This window comes from Epinephelus moara, chromosome 1 (genome assembly GCF_006386435.1).
Source record: "Epinephelus moara isolate mb chromosome 1, YSFRI_EMoa_1.0, whole genome shotgun sequence".
NCBI lineage: Eukaryota > Metazoa > Chordata > Actinopteri > Perciformes > Serranidae > Epinephelus > Epinephelus moara.
The window spans coordinates 14,789,197-14,813,444 of record NC_065506.1 but is presented as its reverse complement, the minus strand read 5'-3'; the positions used below and the strand labels follow the sequence as shown (position 1 = coordinate 14,813,444).

General features: G+C 40.7%; 2 protein-coding genes across 4 annotated transcripts in view; one reads left to right on the top strand and one right to left on the bottom strand.

The window, feature by feature from the left end:
• Positions 1–1,092, bottom strand: part of LOC126390084 (granule associated Rac and RHOG effector protein 1-like) — a 37,001-nt gene extending 35,909 nt beyond the window's left edge. Inside the window, exon 1 of one of the 2 annotated variants that reach the window (XM_050044213.1) lies at positions 1,034–1,092. The gene's annotated coding sequence lies outside the window, so the exon portion shown is untranslated. The other variant, XM_050044220.1, reaches the window with a different exon arrangement.
• A 3,261-nt stretch (positions 1,093–4,353) lies between these two features.
• Positions 4,354–13,842, top strand: gpib (glucose-6-phosphate isomerase b). Of its 2 annotated transcripts, XM_050044279.1 has the most exons (18): positions 4,354–4,529; positions 4,842–4,932; positions 5,760–5,828; positions 6,096–6,215; positions 6,373–6,456; positions 6,636–6,782; positions 7,535–7,606; positions 7,699–7,743; positions 7,834–7,887; positions 8,563–8,623; positions 9,614–9,657; positions 9,777–9,929; positions 10,140–10,269; positions 10,458–10,534; positions 11,242–11,370; positions 11,593–11,668; positions 12,156–12,222; positions 13,356–13,842. In XM_050044279.1, exons 1-18 carry the CDS (start codon positions 4,411–4,413, stop codon positions 13,477–13,479), a joined length of 1,662 nt encoding a protein of 553 aa, XP_049900236.1. In that variant the 5' UTR covers positions 4,354–4,410; the 3' UTR covers positions 13,480–13,842. The 2 variants fall into 2 exon arrangements, with proteins under 2 accessions (XP_049900236.1, XP_049900245.1); XM_050044288.1 differs by lacking the exon at positions 4,842–4,932 and having other exon boundaries at positions 4,424–4,529.
• The last annotated feature ends 10,406 nt before the right edge of the window (positions 13,843–24,248 follow it).

Genomic DNA, 24,248 nt, shown 5'->3' with positions numbered 1-24,248 from the left:
TAACGCCCTAAATGCGGAGTCGCCGGAAAGGCTTCCGCGGCATCAGTGCATCAACACACCAAACGTTAGAAAAGCGGGTGACACGAAAACGCCACAGCGAACACACAGGGTAGATACCCGGTACCCCGGGTCCGCTGCAGTCCCGACTTTGACACTCGCCCACTGGCTATACAGAACCAGACACTCGCTTGTTAGCTAGCAAGCTAGTGCACGTTCCCTGAAGCCTATGAATACTGTCAGTCTAACGACGGCCACAGACATAAGTTACATTGTCACACGAGCTGCAAATCACGGCTTTGTCGTCCCTCCGTCTGATGTTAACCTACATTACGTGTTGTGCGGAGGGCGATTACCGACTGCAGCACATAACTTGCAAACAAGAACGCCCAGGTCCGTTATCGGACATGCAGTCAAACCAGGTCGCTGCTGACGCTAAAGCTCATTAACTTACTCGTCTATCTTACCGTCATCGCTATGGCTACCCGTTGTCAAGACGTGAATCAAATCTGAAGCATCGCCCCCAGACAAACCAGTGGCAATGAAAACAGAAATACACGATACCGCCAATCGCTCCTCCTTCGCTAGCCTAGGCGGATGCGCTACACCAGCAGACATCAAACTGGGTTTGTATACCAAAATATGACTGTATAGTCGCACAAAAATGTCACATACATTTGCAGCCCTCTCTCAAAATATCTGTCCAACGTTTATGGGGGTCAACGATTTCAATTATGGTGAAAAAATAGAAATATGCACGCTAGAGTGAGGCATGTCCGATAATGGACGCAGCAGTGTTTCATCGGTTCGAAGCAGGCTAGCTACATAGCTAAGCGAGCTAACGCTAGCTACCCAGCTAGCTCTCTGCGACACGATTGTAAGCGCTGGTGGAAAGCACCAGCAATTGTAAGCGGCCCAGTGGTACTCCAGTACATGCCAACAGCCAGCACCACCGTAACCAAGAGGAAACCAAACACCTTCGGTAAAACACAAGGAAAATGTTAGTACATGTTAAGTTAATCACCACATCGCTTACCAGCTCTAGGCATCCACCCTCTTGACAGCGAATCCCCTGTCTGTGTGACCACCGTTAAGACCACATCAATGAAAACGAACACTTCCGGTCAAACCTTCACAATAAAACCATTACAGATAAATATGTGCAGCATTACCAATACGTTTGAATAAATCCACCGGAACAAATCTGGTGGGGTTTTAAACCTGGTTTTATGTTTGGATTTTTATTTTTAATTTATGTTGTATCTATCCAAATATCATTTTCCATCTTGTTTTATATAATTACCAAATTAAGGCCTACAGGCAGGAAAAACAAGATTTAAGGTGTATGTACCTTTAATTTTATTTAAGAGTCGACAAAATATGACCTAATATACCATAAAAAGATTTGTTTAGGATTAACAAAAGCAGAACAACATGCTTATTTAAGTGGAAGTGGAACCATGAGTATATTAAACTTTGTATTTTTATTTCATTTTTGGTGTACTTTGGTGTAGAAGCAGTAAAGCGAAGTGGCAGGAAGAATGATAAAGTAAAACTATACAATGCATAGGTAAAACAGTCTGTACATATTTTAAGTCTTTATCAAAATACTGTTTTTTTTTCAACTAACAAGTAACAGAACGATGCACCAATCCAAATGTTTAGTGTTATAAAGACATTTTGTGGTATTAAGTCATCACGTTCACCCTAACCAATCAAAATGTATGTTTTCTAAGGAAATTGCGTTTGTTAAATGCTTCCACTTCACATTTATTTTGAAATCAAAAAGCCATTCCAGAAATTAAAATGGTTATAACACCCTCACCACACACAAATCTAAACACTATGAAGTGCTGTGAGAATTATTCACAGTTTTCCCCCAGGAACAAAAGCTTCTCTCCAAAAATCACAAAGACTCAAAGGAAAGTGGGTCACCAAATATAATTATGAGTCATTAGAAGTCTACTACTTTTCATGTTTCAATAATGTCATCAGACAGTATCTACTGGATCTTGCTTGTCACACTGGTGATTTGGAAACAGGTGATGTTGAAATGTAAGTGAATTACACTATTGCACTCATTGCAAATCCTCCCATGTTGACCAGCTGCCAACGTTAGCAACATATGTCTAAATACGAATATATTTTTAATTATCCATCCTGATAATGTCTTTGTGATGTCCATCAATGGTCAAATCAATTAAACAATTTGCTGCTGTTCTTGTCGTTTAAATTTATCACTCTGTCCTAAAAGGAGAATAAATTGCTAGAGACTAAGCTTTTCTCTCCCTCTAGTGTTTGATAAGGAACATTACATCCTGCATCCTGTACTTTTCAAAAAGGTCACTTGGAGGCGTTGAGGTTCACAAATTACTGCTGGATACAACAGTAGGCCTATTTGTTTTCACTGGCGTCCATATGGTATTAAAGCATCATACATAAAAAATCTAATCTATATTGTTCTTCTTCCTTTTTGTGTGTTTGACCAGATCACTGTGATAGACTCTAACTGGTTGTTGATAATAGTCATTGGGGGAAAAAAAGAGGTTATGGTATGAATGCTGATTAACTTTCTATAGGTTATGATGAAACGCAAACCCAAATTACTAAACACCACTTTTTTCTGAACCAAAGACAACAGGTTAAAGGCTCGAACTCTTTAGGTAAATGCAAGAAAAAAAACAGTTGAGAGTTTTGAGTGGTATGTGACAGAAGTGAGAATTTAATGTTACTGTGGCTTGTTCTTTGCTAAAAATGTGCCATGGTCTCCATGGTGATACAATATAAAGTACAAAATCATAACAGACATTACATAGTGCAGTAGAATTATATACAACATAGGAACTTGGGTCCATACAAACACATTAAATAAGAACACATGGATTTTTAAATAAATGAGGAAAAAGCACAAGTTTGAAGATAAAAAAAAGAGGAAGGATGTCAATCTTCTGTTCCTTAAATTACAGATATGTAACTATATAAATAAATAACTATAAATGTGCCAGTAGGCTATGTGCTTACTGTAAAAAGGGTATCTGAATGGAATCTTTTTTTTTTTTTTTAGTCTGTCCACTAGGAACAGACAACAAAACTAAGTCTTGAGATCTCAGACTATAGCTACAGTCAGATCTCAGTTCAGTCAAAATACACATGTATGAAGGGAGTTTACCCAGTATGGCTTTATAAATTACCAGATACCAGTGACTGAGCCTATGAGAGGTCAAAATGGCCAACTAGCCCTGGAATAAATTGTACAGGCTTTATAATTCGTAAAAAAAAAAAAAAAAAAAAAAAATCTCAGAGCACTATGATATGCAGTATCTAACATGTGCAAACAATGTGCAGATGCATTCATGTACAACAAATCACTATTATCCAGAACTGGTAAAAACGTAGCAGCAACCAATCTTTTTCTGGCCTTAAAGGAGAAGAAGGACTTGTTTCTGAAATAAAACCTTAACTTCAGCCTCACCCTTTAAGGAAGATTTTCAACCTGAGGTTTACATAAAATTTATTCTCCTGAACAGTAATAACATCAGGAGTGTTCACAGGCTTCTCCCTAGCATTTGAGAAATGCATTACCTTAATTTTATCAGCATTTAAAACCAGCTTCAGTTGTGAAAGCTGAATCTGGATAACACTGAAGACACAGCCTTTGTGATGAATGAGCCAGTACAATATACCACACAGACTTTTAATATAAATCGAAGATAACAGGGGACCTAACACAGAACCCTGGGGTACACCATTACAAGTTTTGAGCCAGTTAGAAGTGAGGCAATCAAACTGAACACACTGAGACCTTTCTGAGAGGTAATTCACAAACCAGTCCGCTGCCTGATCTGATATACCAATACTAGTCAACCTCTGTATCAGGTGATCATAAGATAATAAGGCCATCATAAGATGGTCAACAGTATCAAAAGCTTTGGACAAGTCAATGAATACAGTTGCACAGCTCTGCTTCTTGTCTTGGTGTTGACATCATGACTTTTGGACAAATGTATCCATATGTCACACAGTATTTGGCAACTTTGATACACTGCTGTCTGTAATGTGAGTGATAATCTGCTGTGCAATGGCTATATTTAATGTAGACAGCTAATGCATGCATTTCAGAATGATTTTACAATGAGTGCAATAGAATGAACTGCAATACTGTCTGTACTGTCAAATGAAATTCATGCCACTGAGCTGCTGTACTGGTGACACTCCCCTACACATGCACTGTAACTCTGCAAGAGAGTGTGGAGGTGTGGCACGTACAGCCCTGAATATAGAGTGTCTCTTGTAGGAGGGGCATGCGTGGATCTGGTCTAGACGCCCTTCAAAAAGCCTTCCCTCTGACCTGTTCGGTCCCACTCAGCCAGGCCAGTTGAGCACAGCGGAGCACAGCAAGCCCCTCTGGACATCATGGGACTCACACAGGACCCCAACTTCCACAAGCTGCAGGACTGGTACACAGCCCATGCCCTGAACCTCAACTTGAGGCATATGTTTGAGACTGACAAGGAGAGATTCAACAAACTCAGGTATGCATCCTATCGAACATCCTACATCCTACGTTCCTGTGATCAGAATGTAGAGATTTTGTATGTAAGTAATAAAGCTGTTTTATTAGTGTGACTATGACATTCTATAATGTGTTGGCAGTCAAGTTCACATGATAGTGCTCTGATGCATTCCTGCAACACAACTGTGCAGCTTCATTACATAATACTGAAAGCTGGCTGTCAAAGCACCACTCGACCACAGAGCCACACTGTTTGGTTTTGAGTGTTGTATTTGTTTTCAGTCACAGTTTTTGCTGTTCCAGTCACTGTTGTGTTTCTGTGTTTGGACAGCCTAAACTTGAAAACTGAGGATGGAGACATTCTTCTGGATTACTCCAAGAATCTCATCACTGATGAAGTCATGAGGATGTTGGTTGATCTGGTAAATTAGTTTCCGTCTTAGTTATCTGACTCTTTTTTAATGCTAAAACTATGCTCAATAGCTTCCTAATGATACAACTGGATCAGGGCCTGATACGGTATAGGCAGCTGTAAGGTGCAAATCCAATCAGTGGTTGCAGCAAGCTACAAGTCGGGGATCATTTAGCTGATACAGGCTTCCTGAGACAAAAGCCTTTTTATGCACACATGTCATATGAATTGATTGGAATGATTGGTCATCAATTTGAATCATAGCCACATTGTGCCATCCCATACATTTTGAATATTAGTCTGCTTCTATAATAAACAGAGGTGGAGTGCAGGATGGCTTCTGAGGCCCCAGCTACGGATATTTTTTTCAAAACCCCCAGATCTTTTAAGTTTTTAAAAATAATTTCAACTTTGTGTCATTCAGATAATAATATATGCACATGGTGTTTATCCAACACCTTCTCACCCCAAGTCCTCATATATCGCTACTTTGTCAGTGGCCTTTGACATCTATATATAAAGCAGTAAGTATTCTTCTGCGTCTGCTGTTGACATTCCAGGACACTGCTACCGTGGCCGGGATGTCACCAAAAGCACACGGCTAGGTTCAGGCAACAAAAGCATGCTGTTAGGTTTAGAAATAAAAACATCATGGTTTGGCTTGACATTCATACCGGAAGCTAACACCAGGCTCCCAAGCGAAAGCCCATGGTTTGTTGGACCTATACACTACCCCTCCAACCCGTCCTATAGGGACTTTTCAGCTCCTTATATTACGTTGGTTTACATCAGTATGGCTCCCCCCAGTAATGAACCAACATTTACTGTCTTTTTCAGGCCAAGTCCAGAGGCATTGAAGCTGTCAGAGAGAAGATGTTCACTGGAGAGAGGATCAACTTCACTGAGGTGCACATTGTTGATCACATGTCAGCTGTAACTTGGCTTATGGCAGAGCTACCTCTTGACATTTATCCTGGTGGGGTGAAACAGCCACTGATGTAGCATTTACACTGTGTGATACAACAACTCCTGCACATAAGTTTTGGGCTTATTTGAAAATGAACATTGAATACAGTGATTGCAACAGCTCAATAGTCTCTAACTCCTTTATTACTAACAGTATAAGCAGCCACAATACTGAGCGTTTTGTTTCCTGGTGCTGTGCATACAAAGGGCCGCGCTGTGCTCCATGTGGCTCTGAGGAATCGTTCCAACACTCCCATCATGGTTGACGGCAAGGATGTGATGCCAGATGTCAACAAGGTTCTGGAGAAGATGAAGGGCTTCTGTCATGTGAGTGAAATGTACCAATAAGGAGATGCAAAATCACAAAGCTTTTTTGCAACAGACTTGACACATTTCACAGTGTGAGTTCAGCAATCCTGCTCATGACTGTTTGATGTAGAGAAATCTAGTTAATGCTTAGGATGACTGTGTTTGTCTGTTGCAGAAAGTTCGCAGCGGTGAATGGAAGGGCTACTCAGGAAAGGCCATCACAGATGTTGTCAATGTCGGCATTGGAGGATCCGACCTTGTGAGTGCAATTGCTGGAAAGATTTGCATGTGTTTTGTTGCAAAATGTCAACCAGACATCCCATGATTGACGGCTTTTACTGCTCCATACTTTAAAGGTCACACACATACACTCCTGTAATCTGCCCCGTACAGCCACAGTCTTATCGGAGTATGAACTTGAATCAATTTGACTTGCAGGGCCCCCTGATGGTGACTGAGGCTCTGAAACCTTACTCCAAGGGTGGACCACGTGTGTGGTTTGTGTCCAATATTGATGGAACACACATCGCCAAAACCCTGGCACATCTGAATGCTGAGACAACCCTCTTCATCATTGCATCCAAGGTAGCTGGTTTACACAGAGCTGACTCATATCAGAAGGGAAAAAAGCCTTCTAATTCATATTCATGTTTACATGATAGCCTCTGCAAAATATTTCATCGACCAGTTGTGATTTAAAGGTCCGGTGTGGGATTTAGTGGCATCTAGGGGTGAGGTTGCAAAACTGAAACTTTTCTCGTGTATGGAGAACTACTACTACTACTGTCTAGAGCCAGTGTTTGCTCTGTCTGTTCTGGGCTACTAAAGAACAACATGGCCAACTCCATGGGAGAGGCCTCCCTCTGTATGTAGATATAAACAGCTAATTCTAAGGTACCAAAAACACAATGATTCTTATATTCAGGTGATGATGAAATAATGAAAACATTGTTATGAATATTACATACCATTGCTGCCAATAGATGGCCCTAAATCCTTCACACTGGACCTTTAAGTTTCCACTCTGGCAGATAAGTCTGGTTGTGCTGCACACCATGAGTTGCTCATTTTAGAAACAGCAACAGCTAAAAGTTACAATTATTCCGAAATACTCCACATCCATTCTGAGAAGTTGATTTTATTGTATATTTAGTAATAATTAAATATGTTAAAGTACAGAAAATGATATTCTTAATTTTTCTTGCGTCTGTTGATGTGTTATTTTTTCCTGAGACCCTCTAGTTTATCTTTTGCTGGCAGATCTATACCATATGTTTAGATGCATTATATATGAATACTTATCTATGTATTTTGTTTATCTAATTCTCCATTTATAGACATTCACCACTCAAGAGACCATAACCAACGCTGAGTCAGCCAAAGAATGGTTCCTTGAACATGCCAAAGATGTGAGTATGCAGACAGACCTCAGACGGACAGCAGTATTTTGTTAGCTGGCCAACTGATATCCTACAATCATATCCACTTTATGTTTCAACAGAAAGCTGCTGTTGCCAAGCACTTTGTGGCCCTTTCCACAAATGGAGTAAGTCACAATAACACCATTTTACAGGTTACACCTTCTCTCTGTGTCTAGATATCTGATCCTAACTGTTCTTCCTTTTCTCCCCCTCAGCCCAAAGTGAAGGACTTCGGCATCGACACAGAGAACATGTTTGAGTTCTGGGATGTGAGTGCTCTTTTTAAGCCATAAAGCAGGCAGTGTACAGCAGGTCCTGTCTTCATCCACAGACTGCGAAGGGGGCCGTAGGCAGCAGCTATAAATAAGCTGGGCTTTTGACCTGTGAAGTAGGTGGGATAGGCGCACTGGCCAGCAGCTGCTGGGTAATCAGAAGCTTCTCTCTTCAAACTCAGTTATTATTGGTAGCGACCTTCTCTCTGCAGAGGTTACTGTAAAGGCTGGGTTGCATCAAAGGTCAGGTAGCTACATTTAGTTACATTGTTGGTATTTAAAGGGTAACAGCTTTAATATGGCCTTTATGTCATAGAAGATGTTTGCCAGGGTTTTACACTCATTACATGTACAGAGTATACAGTATATCTGTCCCTAAGGGAGAGAAAAAACTTTACGGGTGGGACAGGACTTTATATAAAAGATCACAGGCTAAATGATAAAAGGCTGAGTGAACTGTGCTGCTCATATCAATGCTTATTAAAGACATACATTTTTTCATCAGTGCACAGGTTGCACAATATTGCACAGGTAGCTCATGAGTAATTACATTAATGACTGCCTTGCAGTTACCAGCGACGTCTGTTTTGTGCAAAGCATTAATTTATCATTAAAAATACACATTTTGCAAAGGACTTTTGTATAAGGCATGGATATATCTTTTTCTTTCAGTGGGTTGGTGGTCGTTTCTCCTTGTGGTCTGCAATTGGAATGTCCATTGCCCTGCACATTGGTATGTACAGTGAAAACATTTTTTCTTCAAATTTGTGTTGTTTACCTTCAAAATTTCCTGACTTTGGTGCCTCTCACTTGTATTATCAAGAAAAAAACCCTCAGTGGCAGGCTGGCAGCAATAATGCACACATCATCCCTCTAATTTCAAAGATGCTATAGTGACATAATGAGCATCCACAGTCATGCTAGAAGCTATGTGAGGTTTCTCTTGAGCCACATGCTAACATCTGAATTCTAACATGCTCACAAAAATGCTAATGTTTACCAGTCATAATGTCTGCTATGTTAACCATCTTAGTAATGTGTAAGCATGCTAACATTTGCTAATTAGCACTAAACACAAAGTACAGCTGAGGGTGATGGGAATGCCATTAGATTTGCAGGTATTTAGCCGTAAATCAAATTACTGGACCAAATGGATGCTGGATAGAAAAGACAAGGGATCACCAAAGTCACTGCATTTCATCCCGAGAGAGATGTAAATGAGTGCACCAAATTTCATGGCAGTCCATCCGAGCCAATCAACACAAACCCATAAATGTCAGCCTCATGGTGATGCTAATGCAGAAGCACAAGGATCACCAAAGGCATTAGCGATGGTCACCTCTGAACCAGAATGTCTGTACAAAGTTTCATGGCAATCTATTTAAAGGAGCTGTGTGCGACGTTCAGAACATTAATGTAGCAGTAAACCACTATTTTCTATGTTAAGATATATTGGAGTATATAGGGCGCCCTGAGCAGGGAATAAGACACGCTCCCTCTGTGTGTGTTGTTATCTGAGCTTCTGTGTTTGTTGCTGTTATCCAGCCACACGTGTATGTTAGTGCATGTGAGTCCCTGTGAGTGTGTTTCCCCTTGATAGCTAAATGCTATCGCTGATATCGGGACAGTGTCATTGTGGAAGCGTAATGCCCATCCTCAGGTCAACTGTTTGATCAACAGTTTCTGCAGTAAACCTTTCTGTCACATCTTCTCTCCCCATCAGGCTTTGAAAACTATGAAAAGCTTCTTTCAGGAGCTCACTGGATGGTAGGTACTTCTCCAACACCTTCATTTCTCCACCTGTAGGGAAACTATTCATATGAGCCTTCCTGGAGAAAAGATACAGAACACAGGGATGTAAATTTGCATCCCTTCCTTTCCTGCAGGACAACCACTTCCGCACCGCTCCTCTGGATAAGAACGCTCCTGTCCTGCTGGCCTTGCTGGGCATCTGGTACATCAATTTCTTCCATGCTGAGACCCACGCCATGCTGCCCTATGACCAGTACATGCACCGCTTCACTGCCTACTTCCAACAGGTCTGCCCCCACAATGCCGCAGGCCTCACAGGTTTCTGCTAGAACGTTAAAAAGAAGTTTGAGTATTATTTTGTATTGTTATGTAAGTTATTTAAAAGATGACTTTGATAGTGGGCATACTGATATTGCCACCGGACTGACAGAGCAACACTTTGTCTGTGTTAATAATTCACAGAAAGAGAACAATTTTGACCAGTCTTTGTTATCTAGGGTGACATGGAGTCCAATGGAAAGTACATCACTAACCAGGGAGCACGTGTAAACTACCACACTGGGCCAATAGTGTGGGGGGAGCCAGGAACCAATGGACAGCATGCCTTCTACCAGCTCATCCATCAAGGTAACAACACCAGAGATCATCACTTAGTCACAGCAAAATGTGAGTGATTCAGCCAGTCAGAGCAGACTTCACCAACCAAGTATCCTGCCCATCTGTCTTTTTACTGCTAACATTGCTAGTTGGTTAGCCTCATGCCATTTGTCCATGGGTTATTTGTCACTAATGCAGTCCAACTGTGTCCAACTCAGGAACACGCATGGTGCCTTGTGACTTCCTGATCCCAGCTCAGTCACAGCATCCCATCAGAGACAATCTGCACCACAAGGTATTACTTGTGTTAGAGGAATTGTTGTCTATAGCAGCGCGTTGAATGGATAGAGACCTGTAATGCGGTCAAGAGTATGTATGCTGATATGATGAAGTTCCTCACCTTAGATTATACCCATTGAAATTATGATTTTTGTTTCCTTGTTGTGGGGAAGTTTGTGTAATCAAGTATAAGTTGAACTATAGATGCCGCAAATGTTTTATTTTACAGTTTTATGACAGATAAATTATTCATAATATGAATTCAAGATATAGCTTTTCACATTCCCTAAATGATGTCACGGACGGCAAAGTATCTTCTTGTGACCGCTTCGGAATTTTGAACCCAATATCGTGATCTAAGCCACAACTGCAGTGGTGTGCAATCTGTGTGTGTATTAATTACCTGGAAAAACTAATGAATACATACTTTTGAGAGATCATCCTTAAAGGTCAGACTTCCCCGGGGCTGTAACCAAATACCAGTGTAACTGAATATATACTCTTAGACAGATACAAGAAGAACACAATAATGAGGAAATTCATTGTATAATACTCTAGAAAGGTCATAAAAATGTTTTTGCAACCAAAACTATGTATCATAGTAGCCGGTCCATGGCAGGTCTGAAAGTCAATATGTCAGAATATTGACAGAATACAACTCACTGTATAACACACATTGTACTACACTGTATCTGAGGTTGTGTGTGTTTGATGTGGGTTTAGATCCTAGTGGCTAACTTCCTGGCGCAGACAGAAGCACTGATGAGGGGTAAGACCACAGAGGAGGCCAAGAAGGAGCTGGAGGCCAGCGGCCTGAGTGGGGAAGCTCTGGAGAAAATCCTGCCACACAAAGTAAGAGAAATCAAATCAAGAGAAAATGACTTAATATAGAACATTTGCTCAACAGCTCTCGTAATATGACAATAAAACATGAAACCTAGATTTGAGGAGAGGGGCAGTCATATCATGTTACTTACACAAAAGAAATCATTCTAGTGCCCCCCAGTGACCATAAATAAGCATAGCTATAAAAAAGTGGTCTGTATAATTAAATGTTTCTCATTTTTTATGCAGGTATTCCAAGGAAACAGGCCAACCAGCTCAATCATCTTCAAGAAACTGAGCCCATACACACTTGGAGCACTTATAGGTGAGAGCAAAACATTGTCTCCTGACTTACAACCACTGATAATACTAAAATGAAGCCTGTCAATGAAATGGTGCAGTACTGTTGTTGCTACTGGTTGTACAGGTAGTTTTGTTTGTTTATTTTGTTTATTTGAAACTATTTCAGCTCAAGGCTAGCCTCCTAGGAATCCACATGAAAGTCAGAATTACTAAACAGCACATGCCTACACATGATATGTTTAAATGATTGTAGATATCTGTACACTCACTTAGTTATACATAGCTACATACACATTTCATAGACACACAAATACATGTAATCTAAAGTAATGCACACATACTGACAGTGCAATATTACAAAGTATTTGAATAGAAAACATGTTGTTAATATTATATTATATTATATTATATTATATTATATTATATTATATTATGGACAGCTCCTTGTGTTACCTCTGAAATTACATCTTTTACATGTGTTACATCTCTCTCTTCTTCTTGTTTTACAGCCATGTATGAGCACAAGATCTTTATCCAAGGTGTCATGTGGGAGATCAACAGTTTTGACCAGTGGGGGTGAGACAGTTTTTATTATACACACACATTATACACATACAGTTGATAAACTACTGATTGTATTGGGCAGTTCTTATTTTGCAGCGGCCTGTCATCATTGCAAACTCATGCCGTTCAGCAAACATCTGTTAAACCTTACAGAGCTCTTAAAAATTCTGGTATGGTTTCCAAAGTTTCTAAAAATATTAAACATGTCAGGCTATTTTTGGGGGGAAATGTGTGTTAAATGATCCACTGGCCACCAAAATATGTCCTGACTCTGATAGAGTGAAAACATTCTGTGTTTGAATATTTCACCCAGTGTATAAGCATCATAGAGCTTCAATGAAGAGTTGGAACAAACACAGACAGAATATATGTGATATTGTTAGAAAATGCGCAATCGAATGATTTTAAAGGGACACTTTACCCCCAACTAGAAAAATACATACAGTATATCATGTATGTTTGTTGTTGGTTTTTTTGTGAGTGTTAGAAATATCAGCAGTAGAGATGTCTACCTTCTCTCAAATAAAATGGCACTGGATGGATGGCACTTGGCTTGTGGTGCTCACAGCGCCAACCCCTAACCCAACCCCTAACCCCCCCCCCCCAAAAAAAATAAGTTGCTAACATTTCAGCTTGGCTGAGAAGGATGCCATTTAGATCTTACATTTACATCTTGCACTGTCACGAGCACGAGCCTCTCGCCATAAGTACATGGAGCTCCCTCCTGCTCTGTGATATGGTTGGCAGGTGTAGCATCTACATTCATTATATTCAAGAGAAGGCAGACATCTTTATAGCCAATATTGCCAACACGCACACCGAAACAACCCAGACAATAAACAGCACTGCAGGTAATAGGAGAAATGTATTTTTGCTTTTTGGGTGAACTATTCCTTTAAAGAAGTGAAAATGGGAAACTGGATGTAAAGGAGTTGATGACTGTGTATCAGGCAGTTGCTGAAAATAAACATAACATATTAAGCATGTGTAAGGATTGCTGAAAAATCAATGGCTTGTTTTGGTTCAAATCTGCTGCTCAGCTTGGACGTCATCTCTAAAAAGCCTTCATATGTTCTTCTTCACATCACTGAACACATCATCTCTCCTCTGTTTGTGTCCACTCTCCCTCCCCTCCACATTATTAGAGTTGAACTGGGCAAACAGCTTGCCAAGAAGATCGAGGCTGAGCTCAAGGACACCACAGAGGTCCACTCCCACGACTCCTCCACCAACGGACTCATCAACTTCCTTAAGAAGAACTTTGCCTGAGTCAGATCCCTCCCTGACAACTTCCACTTTACTCCACATCATTATGCGTGAGTTTAATGAGCTGCATGGACAGGAGACTCGCAGAGGCAGCTGGTCACTCCCACGCAGTCGGACTGAAGCACTCTGTATGTTTTTTCTCTCATTATGAATATTGTGACTGTCTACAGTGCTGCCTTATTTTATGTTCGTTCGTTCATCACTGTGAAGGGGAAAAGCTTTTTGTATTAGAGTTGTGGAAGGCACTGTGAGAAGTGCTCTCACCGACTGTCTCTCCAAGAAATGTAATTTCTGGAATAAACATCTTTGCACAATGTCAGTTTCAGTGTCAGTCACACCTGGTCTAATGTAAAAAATAAACACACACTAACTCAACAGCTGTTCATCCTGTTCCTGTGTACAAAGCACTGTTATAATGTGCATCAAAGCGCTGTGAGAAAAGTCATGCACGTCACTAGATGGCATCAGAGTGCCAGATTATATTACTGGGAGCATATCAGACACCCAGCAATCTACCATTTATTCAGTGGAACAAAGGGTCAAAGGTCAGTCCATCTGCACTGTTCCTCCCCACAAATCCCCTGACGACACAGCATCCATTTAGAGAGAAAAACAAACAGCTGGACTAAACAGCATCTGGACTGAAAGCCACTCCTCACTGGCACCTCACTTAAACATCATTAAACTTGATTTGCTTAACGTTTCAGTCAAAAGCCTGCACACAATTTGCAGGTGAATTTCTCCTATAAACATCAAACCACATATAATGTATTTATAACAGAGAGCAGCTCTCACAGCACATCATGTGATCGTGCTATTAACCACAATGCACTAAAAAAAGATAAAGTATATTTCACTGTTTTCTTCTCCTCATACTCACTGCTGGGTACAATTACTGAGTGTGTATGAGGACAAACAGAAAGTTAAAAAAAAATCCTAGACCCCCAGACACTAGTGGGTTTTCAATGCTGTTGCCAGGCAACAATACTTTACTTCAAATCTAACTTGTCCTTTTTATCTCCAGCTCTGAAACAGGATACAGAAGAAAGTGAGTTTACTGTGGATAGAAGACCCTCCTTACTGTCATTTTAAGATACTGCAAATTGTTAATAGAACACTTTTCAGTTTCTAATGTCCAAAAAACGAGCATTTTTAATCAGTCTTTGAGTATTGCAGAGAACTTGTCACATTTTTGCAACTCATTTATAGAGGACTGTCAGCTCTTTCATGGTGGATACACACTTACAGCTCCTCATATGAACTGCAACCCACTGCTGAGTTATTATAATCTATTGAAGCCAGGTGCAATAGGTTAAAATAAACAAGCAGCAAGTCAACATGAGGAAATAAGTGATTAGGCTCAGGCTTAGTTCATCAGAGAGCAGAATCAAACAGCAGCATGAAAGCATGAAAAAGGTTCTGTGTGCGTTCCTGAGATGTTTGTTGAACAATGGCGCTTCATACCCTCACATTCCACTTCATGCTTTATTGGTTGGCCCTGTCAGTCATTTTTTTTTTCTCTCCGGCCCATTAAAGAGCTGCCCCCCTGGCTTGAGCAGGGTCCCAACCTGCCCCAGTGCGGTGGTTGCCATGGGGACGTCACCCCCTGCCACTTTCGACTGTGCAGTCCCAAGTTCATGGTGGTGTCAGACGAATGATGGGAGCAGAGTTTGGGATTCCTCTGAACTGACTAACGATACAGCTCATTGAAACATCTTCTGAGAAGTATGTTCTCCCCGCATTCATATCATTTGTATTCATCATGGGCCACAGTGCTGGAAGCAGTCGGAGGGTCAGCATCCTTGCATGTAAACAAGCTTGGAAACTTGGCCTCAGGGGAGAAGAGCGGCTTGCAGATCCGCAGTCAGTTTTAATTCTCACTTGAACTTCACTGGAATGCTTTTCATGTGCATGACCATCCTCCCTCCCAGGAGCCTTCAGGGAACATATTCAAACATATTAACCCCCCGCACACCCACCCAACACAGAACACACTCACACATTACATTTTCCAATATTGACCCAGTAAATGCTCCCAATCCTGTTCCCAGTCTGCAGTTTGAGGCTGCCAGTGACAGCAGTGACACAGAAATCCTGCAGGCTGCAAAACGAAATAGCCATCAAGTCAAGCCCAGCTTCATTTTTCCCACGACTACTGGAGTTATATAAAGATTAACTTAAGTACGTGGGCAGAGCTCGTCATGCTGCAGCATAGGAAGCCAGCAGCAGTCCCATGAGGCTGCAGGGGGCTCCAGCTGACCCCTTGTTGCTCAGGCTCCATGTTCTCCCCCCTTAAATAAGTTTCCTCAGATCCCCATTAGCTGGATTCATCTTTAAATGCATTGTTTTTGGGGTCCACATGGAAAACACTACACGCCGAGCCCTATGCCTTTGAAAGCACAAGAACAATATTATCTCAGATTATAGTTTTCATGTTATTGCACATCTATGTGACCATAAGGTGAAGGAAAAAAATGAAGCAGTGCAGCTCTCACCTCTCTGAGAAATTACTTTCAAAATATTCTCAAGTGAGAAAATCACTGTGTTGTAATATTTTGGTATAAATATTGCATGGAAATATTTTCATTCCCCATATCTGAATAATTTCTTTTGGATGTATCTGACCTCACAGGGCAGTCAGAGATTTCTTTTTGTGGTTCATCTCTGCCAAACCATCAGACAACTGGGCTCATTTGCTCTCCTGGGATGGCTTATCTGGTTATGTTTGTAGGCTTATGAATAATGTGCACCCACTGTAAGATTTTTTTGTCTTCACTGCCTGTCCTGAATCCACAGACACATATACTGCCCAACATCTGGCTTTTATTCAGCATCACAATGTGAGGGGACTGAAAAAAAAGAAAAAAGAAATACTCCCACACTGATTTCAGCCTCTATAGGTCTGCTGGAGATACAGTATGTCATAATGTTCACAATGACAGTGACACTTGGTATCTCACATTTTTAGACCAAGGCTATTCCTGATGGTGATGACACATGTGGTGCAAAGCAGGCATGACTGTTCGTTCTTTTGTCGCCAGCAGTGGAGGTAGGATCAAGCCTTTTAACCTTCACAGTGGTTTAAGGTTGTTTATGCAAGTGAGTCAGCTCAGCATTAATAAAAAAAAAATAAAAGTTGTTTTTTTTCTCCAAGGGCGATAAAAATGTATTCAGTCCTCTGACTCAGTGATGCAACCAGCACTGTTTCTTTTGACACAAAATGGACAAATGGTGTAGCCCTTACACATGTATGGTTTGCTATGGGTTAAAGACACGGTTTTAATTCAACAATTTAATATTAATATAGCAACCAAACCACACAATGCTGCATTTCAATCATGAAAGGAAATGCATCTTTTTGTATTTTTGTAAAGATATTTGTTTGGGCCATTTAGCCTTTAATTGATAGGACAGTTAAGTGTGAAGGGGGGAGAGAGAGGGGGAGTGACATGCAGCAAAGGGCCACAGGCTGGAGTCGAACCCGGGCCGCTGCTGCAACAGCCTTGTATATGGGGCGCCTGCTCTATCTGCTAAGCCACCGACGCCCCAGGAAATGCATCTTTGTGTACTCAAGAAACTTAATATTGTACTTCCATAAAGTTGTGAGATTGATTGGTGAGGCCCTGTCCACAGTTATGGAGGTTGCATGTGGGGTACCACAGGGCTCCATTTTGGGATCATAGTTGTTTGTATTTTACTATATTAATCTATGCCATCAACAGTGACATCTAAAATGATGCTTTACACAGATGACTCTACCTTATTAGTGTCCGGTAATGACACTAAATGACACAGATGATCACATTTCTCTTCCCGCTCTATTGCCTAGTAGCACTTCTAATGGCAGTACCACATGTGAATAAAACAAATGTTGCTGTTGAAAGGAATTGTAGGACGGCATTATCTCCATTCTTTTGATGAAAGATGGTCTAGTGTAGCCTATGCTGAAAGAGATACGAAAGGAAGCACTGAAGCACCTTTCATTAGCATTCAGAGAATTCGACCAGCTGTCATCATGGCTGCCACTTAGATATGTCTGGGTCATTTCACTCAATTAGGTACCTTACTTAGCAGAAAAGACTATTAGACTGCTCCCCAGAAACCTGAAATAAAAGCAGCTAAACAGAATGCAATCATCATCAATTTAATCATCTACACATGCGCTTTTACTACCATGCCATGTCCAAATGCCTGCCGTGAGAAAGGCCCATCTCCAACTGCTGGAGGTTAAGTTGCATTGTGGGCAATATAGGCACCAGGTTGGGTCATGAAATGAAATATAAAACAACATCTTTGGTTCCGCTCTTCACTGATTTGCTGTTGAGTTTTTCAGATTTATTTTTTTAATACTTTGAGCAGCAAAAATGTGTATCCATTACATTGAGATGACAGTTCATAGTTGAATTTCTCCTCACCATAGCACAGACAACCCCGATTTTCAAGAATGGCTTGATACCACAAGGATTACGTGAAAAAATGTGTTTAGGTGAGCTGCTTGATTTCAGTTGTAAAGAATATATCCTAAACACAGTTTGATTTATTTGAAATGAATTATTTGTGACTCACTACAAATCCAATTTTTTCTGTGTATTTTCTGTGTTTGATTCTGTAAGTATTCGTTCATTGCTACTGTTGCTGCAGTTTGACGCATAAATCATATCACCTTATTTCAGGATTTTTCCCCGAGAGAGCTGACTGTACGTTTGGAGCATCAAGTGTGAAAGCTTCCATCAGCTCAATCATTGAATCACGTATCTTTGGTGGAAGAGAGCAAACTTTCCATTAAAAATGACTGACTCACCAACAAACATCCAGCTGCTGTATAGTGAGGGAAAAATCAGAGAAACAGGAGGCCGAAATTTTTTTCGGTAACAGGAAGGGGACAAAGTGTTAGTAACCAAAGATTCGGAGTGTATGAGGTAATCCTGTGGCGAGCATATTTTCACTCATTTCCTGGCAGTGGAGGGACCTGTGTGCTCCAGAGGGAAGGTGTTCTTTTGTGCGGTGTAACAGAGCTCACCTCACAGCGGATCCCCTGGGGCTCTGCTACCCCTGTACACACACACACACACACACACACACATACACTTCTCCCTGAGTCACAGGGTGGAACCCTCAGACACATAAAGGGTGCTTTGTGCCCCAACTCATGGAGCTGACAACCAACACCAGAGAGCTCCTCACACTGAACACCACTGTTTAGCTAACAGGAGAGCTCAGTCAGAGGGCAGACTGCGCTTTAATGTACACCCACACAAAATGTAGCTACATCTCACACTATCTGTGTTTCAGTGGCTTATAAATACAGCTGTACCTACTGTAATTGAAATGTAAGACTCAAAGGGTGAAGGGGGTGTGCATGTTTTGAATTTTCTTTTTCAAGTTTTATCCCCAGTGCAGGTGCAGGAACTGTGAAGGTCCCCTTTCTCATTTCTCCTTTTTCCTTTCTTTTTAAAAGATATGCAGTCATCCGTGAGCCTGTCTCTCAACCAAGTATTTTCTATAACTGAAAAGAGAAGATGACTTGAATTCATTCTCACCCTCTTGGGGACTGAGCCAGGCAGAAGTAATTTAGCAAGCGAGCAGTAAAAATGGGACTTCTGCTGAAACCCACCCACTCACCTGCAGGATCTCCAGAGATGACAGCAACACTGTTTGTGCCATGTTCCTATATCATTACAACCAACCTCACACAGGGGCATCATTTATAACTTTTAAAGATGCTATTATCTTTTTTTTATGTTAAAAAAAGCTTCACATGAGTAATAGTAAGTGCACCATCAGAGTGCCAGGCTGTGTCCCAGGGGGGAGAGTTTAACACATGACATTCTGCAGACAGGATGTTATTAGGCTATATTGTGGTGCAGGGATTACACTTTTATGTAAGCCAACCTGGAAATTAGCATCACGCTGAATCCCTCCACAAACAGCCAATGGGATTTTTCCCATTGTATTTTGGATTACTGCAGAAAATAAGCTCTGTGGCAAACAAAAGCTAATGATACTTTCATTTTTTGTTCACCAAGATAATGTTCACAAACACTGCTTTTATGATTTTTAAGCATAAATGCAATCACCAGAACCAAAAAGTTAATGTTAGGCAGGCTATAACCAACTACATCAAGGTCAGGTGATTTCAACATCACCACAACTAAAGGTGGACGAGTGACTAAATGGCTTTCAATATCCCGGGCATCCTCTGAAGCCCCATATAGCCACTTGATAGCAACCGCCTTTTTAAGACATGTAAAAGTTTCAAAATTCACCTGTAGTGTATTAATTTACATATTTTATGTCACAGAACAAAACGTGAAAATCTTATGTTAAAAGCTTGTGTTAACCACTGACTTTATTCAAGGTATCTAACCAGGGGGAGCTGAGCTCTTTTCATAAGGCATGAGCTCTCCTAACAACATGACATTTTTGGGGGGGGTCTAACATACTGACAATATGCTATTTTTACCATGTAATTATAATTTTTGTATCTTAATCATCAACAATCATGCATTATATCAGGCTCTTATTGATGAATGGTTCATGCATGTGATAAATCACTTTAATAAAGATGCAGGCATGCAGGTATGCTATGTACTGGTGTGGAGGTTTATATGGTCTGTCCTCTCTTTAAGGCAGGGAAAAAAAAGTGAGCTCCCCAGAAAGCCATGGTATAGTCCGCACACTGCATGTAACTAAAAGCCCATTAAAAAACCCACTGACTCTGAGACAAGGGAACCTAAAGTGCAAAAATGCTAACTCATGTCCTGGTTTTAGGATATTACCTATAGCACACTATGCATCAGTATTTCTCTGACTGTGGAGAACATAACCACACACATATTTAATGCAGATAATGATGCACTGTGGGAGTTAGTGGAGACTAAAAATAGAGCTAACAAGAGAATGATTTTGGACATACATTCGTCAGGTGGACAGAAACTCAACTCCTAATGAATGGTATTCTCCGTATCTGCTGGATGTGTAACTAAGCCACTAGCTAAGACTTTAGCCATAGCAGCTGTTTAAGGTGATGATATGTCCTGGAGATGGGGACGGCGTGTTGCCACAAGACAGTGTGGGCGTTAAAGCATTAAGCCTTAAAACTGTATTAATGGAGCAAAAATTTCTTTATTCAAAGGTCTGAATTCAGCAAGTGAGACCATTATGGTTCATGGAAAAACAAATTGACTTATTATTTCTCGATACAAGCTGATCTTTTTGGAAGAGAGGTCAGTTGGAGTCGGGGGTTTTTTGGAGGCAGCATCTAGCGGCCAGCAGTGGTATTGCATCTTAAGGTAACTGCGTTGGCTTCAGCCTTAGGTTGTGGTAGTTGCCGCCTGATTTAGACCTTGTTGCACTTCATCCAAATGGCCAAAAAAATCAATGAATGCAGATCCAAGGTTCAACTACACTATTTAACTACAGTCTACATGCAAAGCCAAAAGTCTAAGAGAACTTTGGTGCATGCAAAGCAGCCATAAAATCCTACAGACAAGGCTATTGGTGGTTTAAATCCAACATCAGCGTGGAAATGTTGGAGTGCAGGGGTTAAAAACAGTAACTGTTTTTTTCATTGCTCCTCAGGCTTCTTTATTGTTGACCTACTGTACTGGGGTACAACCCTCCTGAGGGTTTATAGCCACTGCAGTGCATTACCATGTCCAGAAACCAAGACATGCTTTAATTAAACATTTAACAGGTGGGTACTTTTTCCACCTGTTATGGTTTCTTCTGTTGAAATTTTTCTTTTCTTGTTGTTATTTATTCATTTCAAGTCAGAGGTCCAAAATGCTTTATGAAGCATTTCTACCATCTCTGTGTTTTACTGCCTGTCACAGTGTGATCTGAATTAACTTGCCTGGTTACATAATGACCAAAGGTGTCTAATGGGGATGCAATCACAATTATTTACAGTACTGCTAATGGATAAAGCAAAACATATGCACAGTAAAGGAAAAAGTTGATGGAGCTTTTCCCCTCTATCAACCTTAATCCTAATGTGAGGACATCTTGTAGGAATGTGATGTAGTTTGAAGGTTCAGAGGAAGATTCACACTTTCGTATTTGACATTTCTGTAATCAACCTACTTTATGCTCCAATTAGCCCAAATGTTGTACAATACAACACCACAGGGGTGCAGTCTCCTCATTCATCTCAACAGCACAGCTTTATTCAAGTAAAGAGCAGTTTTAATGATGCAATCTTAATACTGAACTGAGTTATAGTTGCACAAATCTGAAGGCTTTTCCAAAAAATATTCTCTTTCTGACCATTTATGTACCCCAAAATCAGGGGTTTTGTCAGCATAAATTGTTTATAATGTAACTTGAAAGTTAGTTTTTCTTATCTCTCTTCTCATACTGTTTAAATTCATGTTCATCTATTTTTCCCTTAGTTTATAAACCATTCTGGGTGAAGGATTATTTGTGGGCGTGCTTTTCCAGGCTTCAAATTATCTGAACATCAGAGTACTGAGTGGCGTCCCAGGAGGGAGAGCCCACCACATGACAGGCTGGAAGGTTGCGTGCAGGGATGTAATTACACAGCAGTATTTTACTAACCGCAGACAACAGTGTCCCCAGCACATATTCAATGTAGCTAATGACACTTTGTAGGAATTTGTGTTGTTCCTTTTTGGGGTGTGAAGTTGTAACTGTAGTTTTATTCATAGTTTCATAATGTGGATGTTGTGAAGCCTTTTTAGACTGTCAGTTGTCATTTACTGCTATATAAAAAAAAAAATCTTGACTAGAGTAAAATACAATGCGTAAAACAGCAGCATTAGAGGCGAGCAATATTAAAAGAGCACAGTGAAAACAGCCTGAGTGATCCAACCATAATCAAGTAATCCCTGGATGATCATATTAGAGACACTTGTCAGCACAAGACATTAAGACAGAGACACAGAAGGGTGCTATTAGGGTGAGGAGAGGAGAGGGAATATGACTTTAACAGAGAGTTAACAGTCCAGTAGAAACACTGGGCAACAACATCTGAGTCTCATCTCCATCCCAAACACTTAGAAACCATCCCGGCCGTGGGAAAACCACTTACTGTAAATGGTCAACTCCAAACCATTTTTGACTCGTCTCCACATGTTCCTGTCCGTTCCCTAAACTTATAGACATTATTTTGCAATTGCTTTGGCTCAATTTCATTCTGTAAAAGAAGTTTCAGTTCTTATTACTACCAGACTCCAGATCACTGAATCAATACCATCAATTTTAAATGAATAGCTGTAGTGGGAAAAATAATAGAAAAACAAATGCAACAATTTTTTTTTTAATTACTGTTAAAACACTGCAATGAATTATCTGTTACAGTGGTATGAATTGTGGTTTAATGAATGCTTTTCAACATTACAATAGACTGTCAATGGGTATGCTTCTCAGTATTTATGCTCTCAGACAACAATGGTCCATACTCAGCATGACTATGATACCAGGGCCAGCGTGTATTCATGTGGCTGAAGTGGCTCTTCTGAATAATGTAGCCAGAAGTTCCTTTTTTAAAATGGTGCCATGTTGTGAAACATCCTTCTTTAAATATGAGAGGGGCTTATAGAAGTCAGGTTTGAGCTTCGCCATGGAACAAGGTAACATATTTACAATAAAATTTGCAATGACATTTCAGCTGTCCTTGTTTTGTGATGTAGGGGATATTTTTTCTTTTCTTAAACTGTGGGGATGAGATTTCAGATTTCAGAAATATGTTTGTTTAGTTTTCTTTGCGTGTGTGTCTGTGAACTTGTACATGCTACATAGAGAGGACCAAAATACGTATTTTAGCAACAGAGAGAGGACGTTTTTGCAGAGGGAGGACATTTTGGCTGGTCCTCACATTTTCAAAGGCCTTTTGAAGGTTAAGACCTGGTTTTAGGGTTCAGGTTGGAATTAGGTTTAGGTTAGGGTTAGGCATGTAGTTGCGATAGTTAAGGTTAGTAGCCTGGAAATCCAGACCCAAATCTAGAAAGATCTAGGGTCTGGCCATGAGTAATGAAAATGGCCCAACTTGAGGGGCGGCACCAAGCATGCATTTGTAAATATCACTGCACGCAATTGGATAACACTACGACCAATCAGAACAATACACGGGGTGACGTATACGCTTAGCTACCAGCAGAGCTAACTGGTAGATTAGACTTTTGCCGTATCCGGTCGGCAAAACAGTTAAAACGTCCTTCTTGCAAAGGAAAGACTCCAGCGCCGTCTTCAGTTCCTCTTTTAGAGAAAAAGCCAAGTCTAACTCATTCACTGTAGCGGCCAAAGCCGTTTCAAACAACTGGTGTTCATCCGTAGCCATCTCGCAATGTTTACTGACTGATTCCGGACTTCGTCGTCGCAGCGCTGTCGTCATCTGTTTAGCTCGCCTCTGGCCCGCCTATATCAGATACACCGATGTGATTGGTGCAGCTCGGCTACAAGGGCATGGGTAATGAGCATCATTACTGATTGCCAGAGTGACTCGCTGAGCAAATTCAAATTGTGCTCTCGCGAGAACTCCGGATTTCCAGGGTATAAGGTTAGGGTAAGGGGCTAGAGAATGCATTATGTCAATGAGGGTCCTCACAAAGATAGAATTACAAGAAAGTGTGTGTGTTTTCTTTTGACTCCTAACATCTCAGGACCATGTTAAAAATAAGTGTTTTCTTTTTCCTTAAGATTTTTGTTTCTGTGTCTGATAATCCATGAATAAAATCAATCGATTAGTCAAAACCATAGCTTACTGTGTTTTAGATTACTGTAAATTACATACAGATACAGAAAAGCAAAAA

What these genes read in the sequence shown, in the direction of transcription:
- gpib (XM_050044279.1), top strand. Translation starts at nt 4,411, where the DNA reads ATGGGACTCACACAGGACCCCAACTTCCACAAGCTGCAGGACTGGTAC. An exon ending in AGAGGATCAACTTCACTGAG is followed by an intron (nt 5,829 to 6,095) that starts GTGCACATTGTT and finishes GTGCATACAAAG; the next exon opens with GGCCGCGCTGTGCTCCATGT. An exon ending in TCTTCATCATTGCATCCAAG is followed by an intron (nt 6,783 to 7,534) that starts GTAGCTGGTTTA and finishes CTCCATTTATAG; the next exon opens with ACATTCACCACTCAAGAGAC.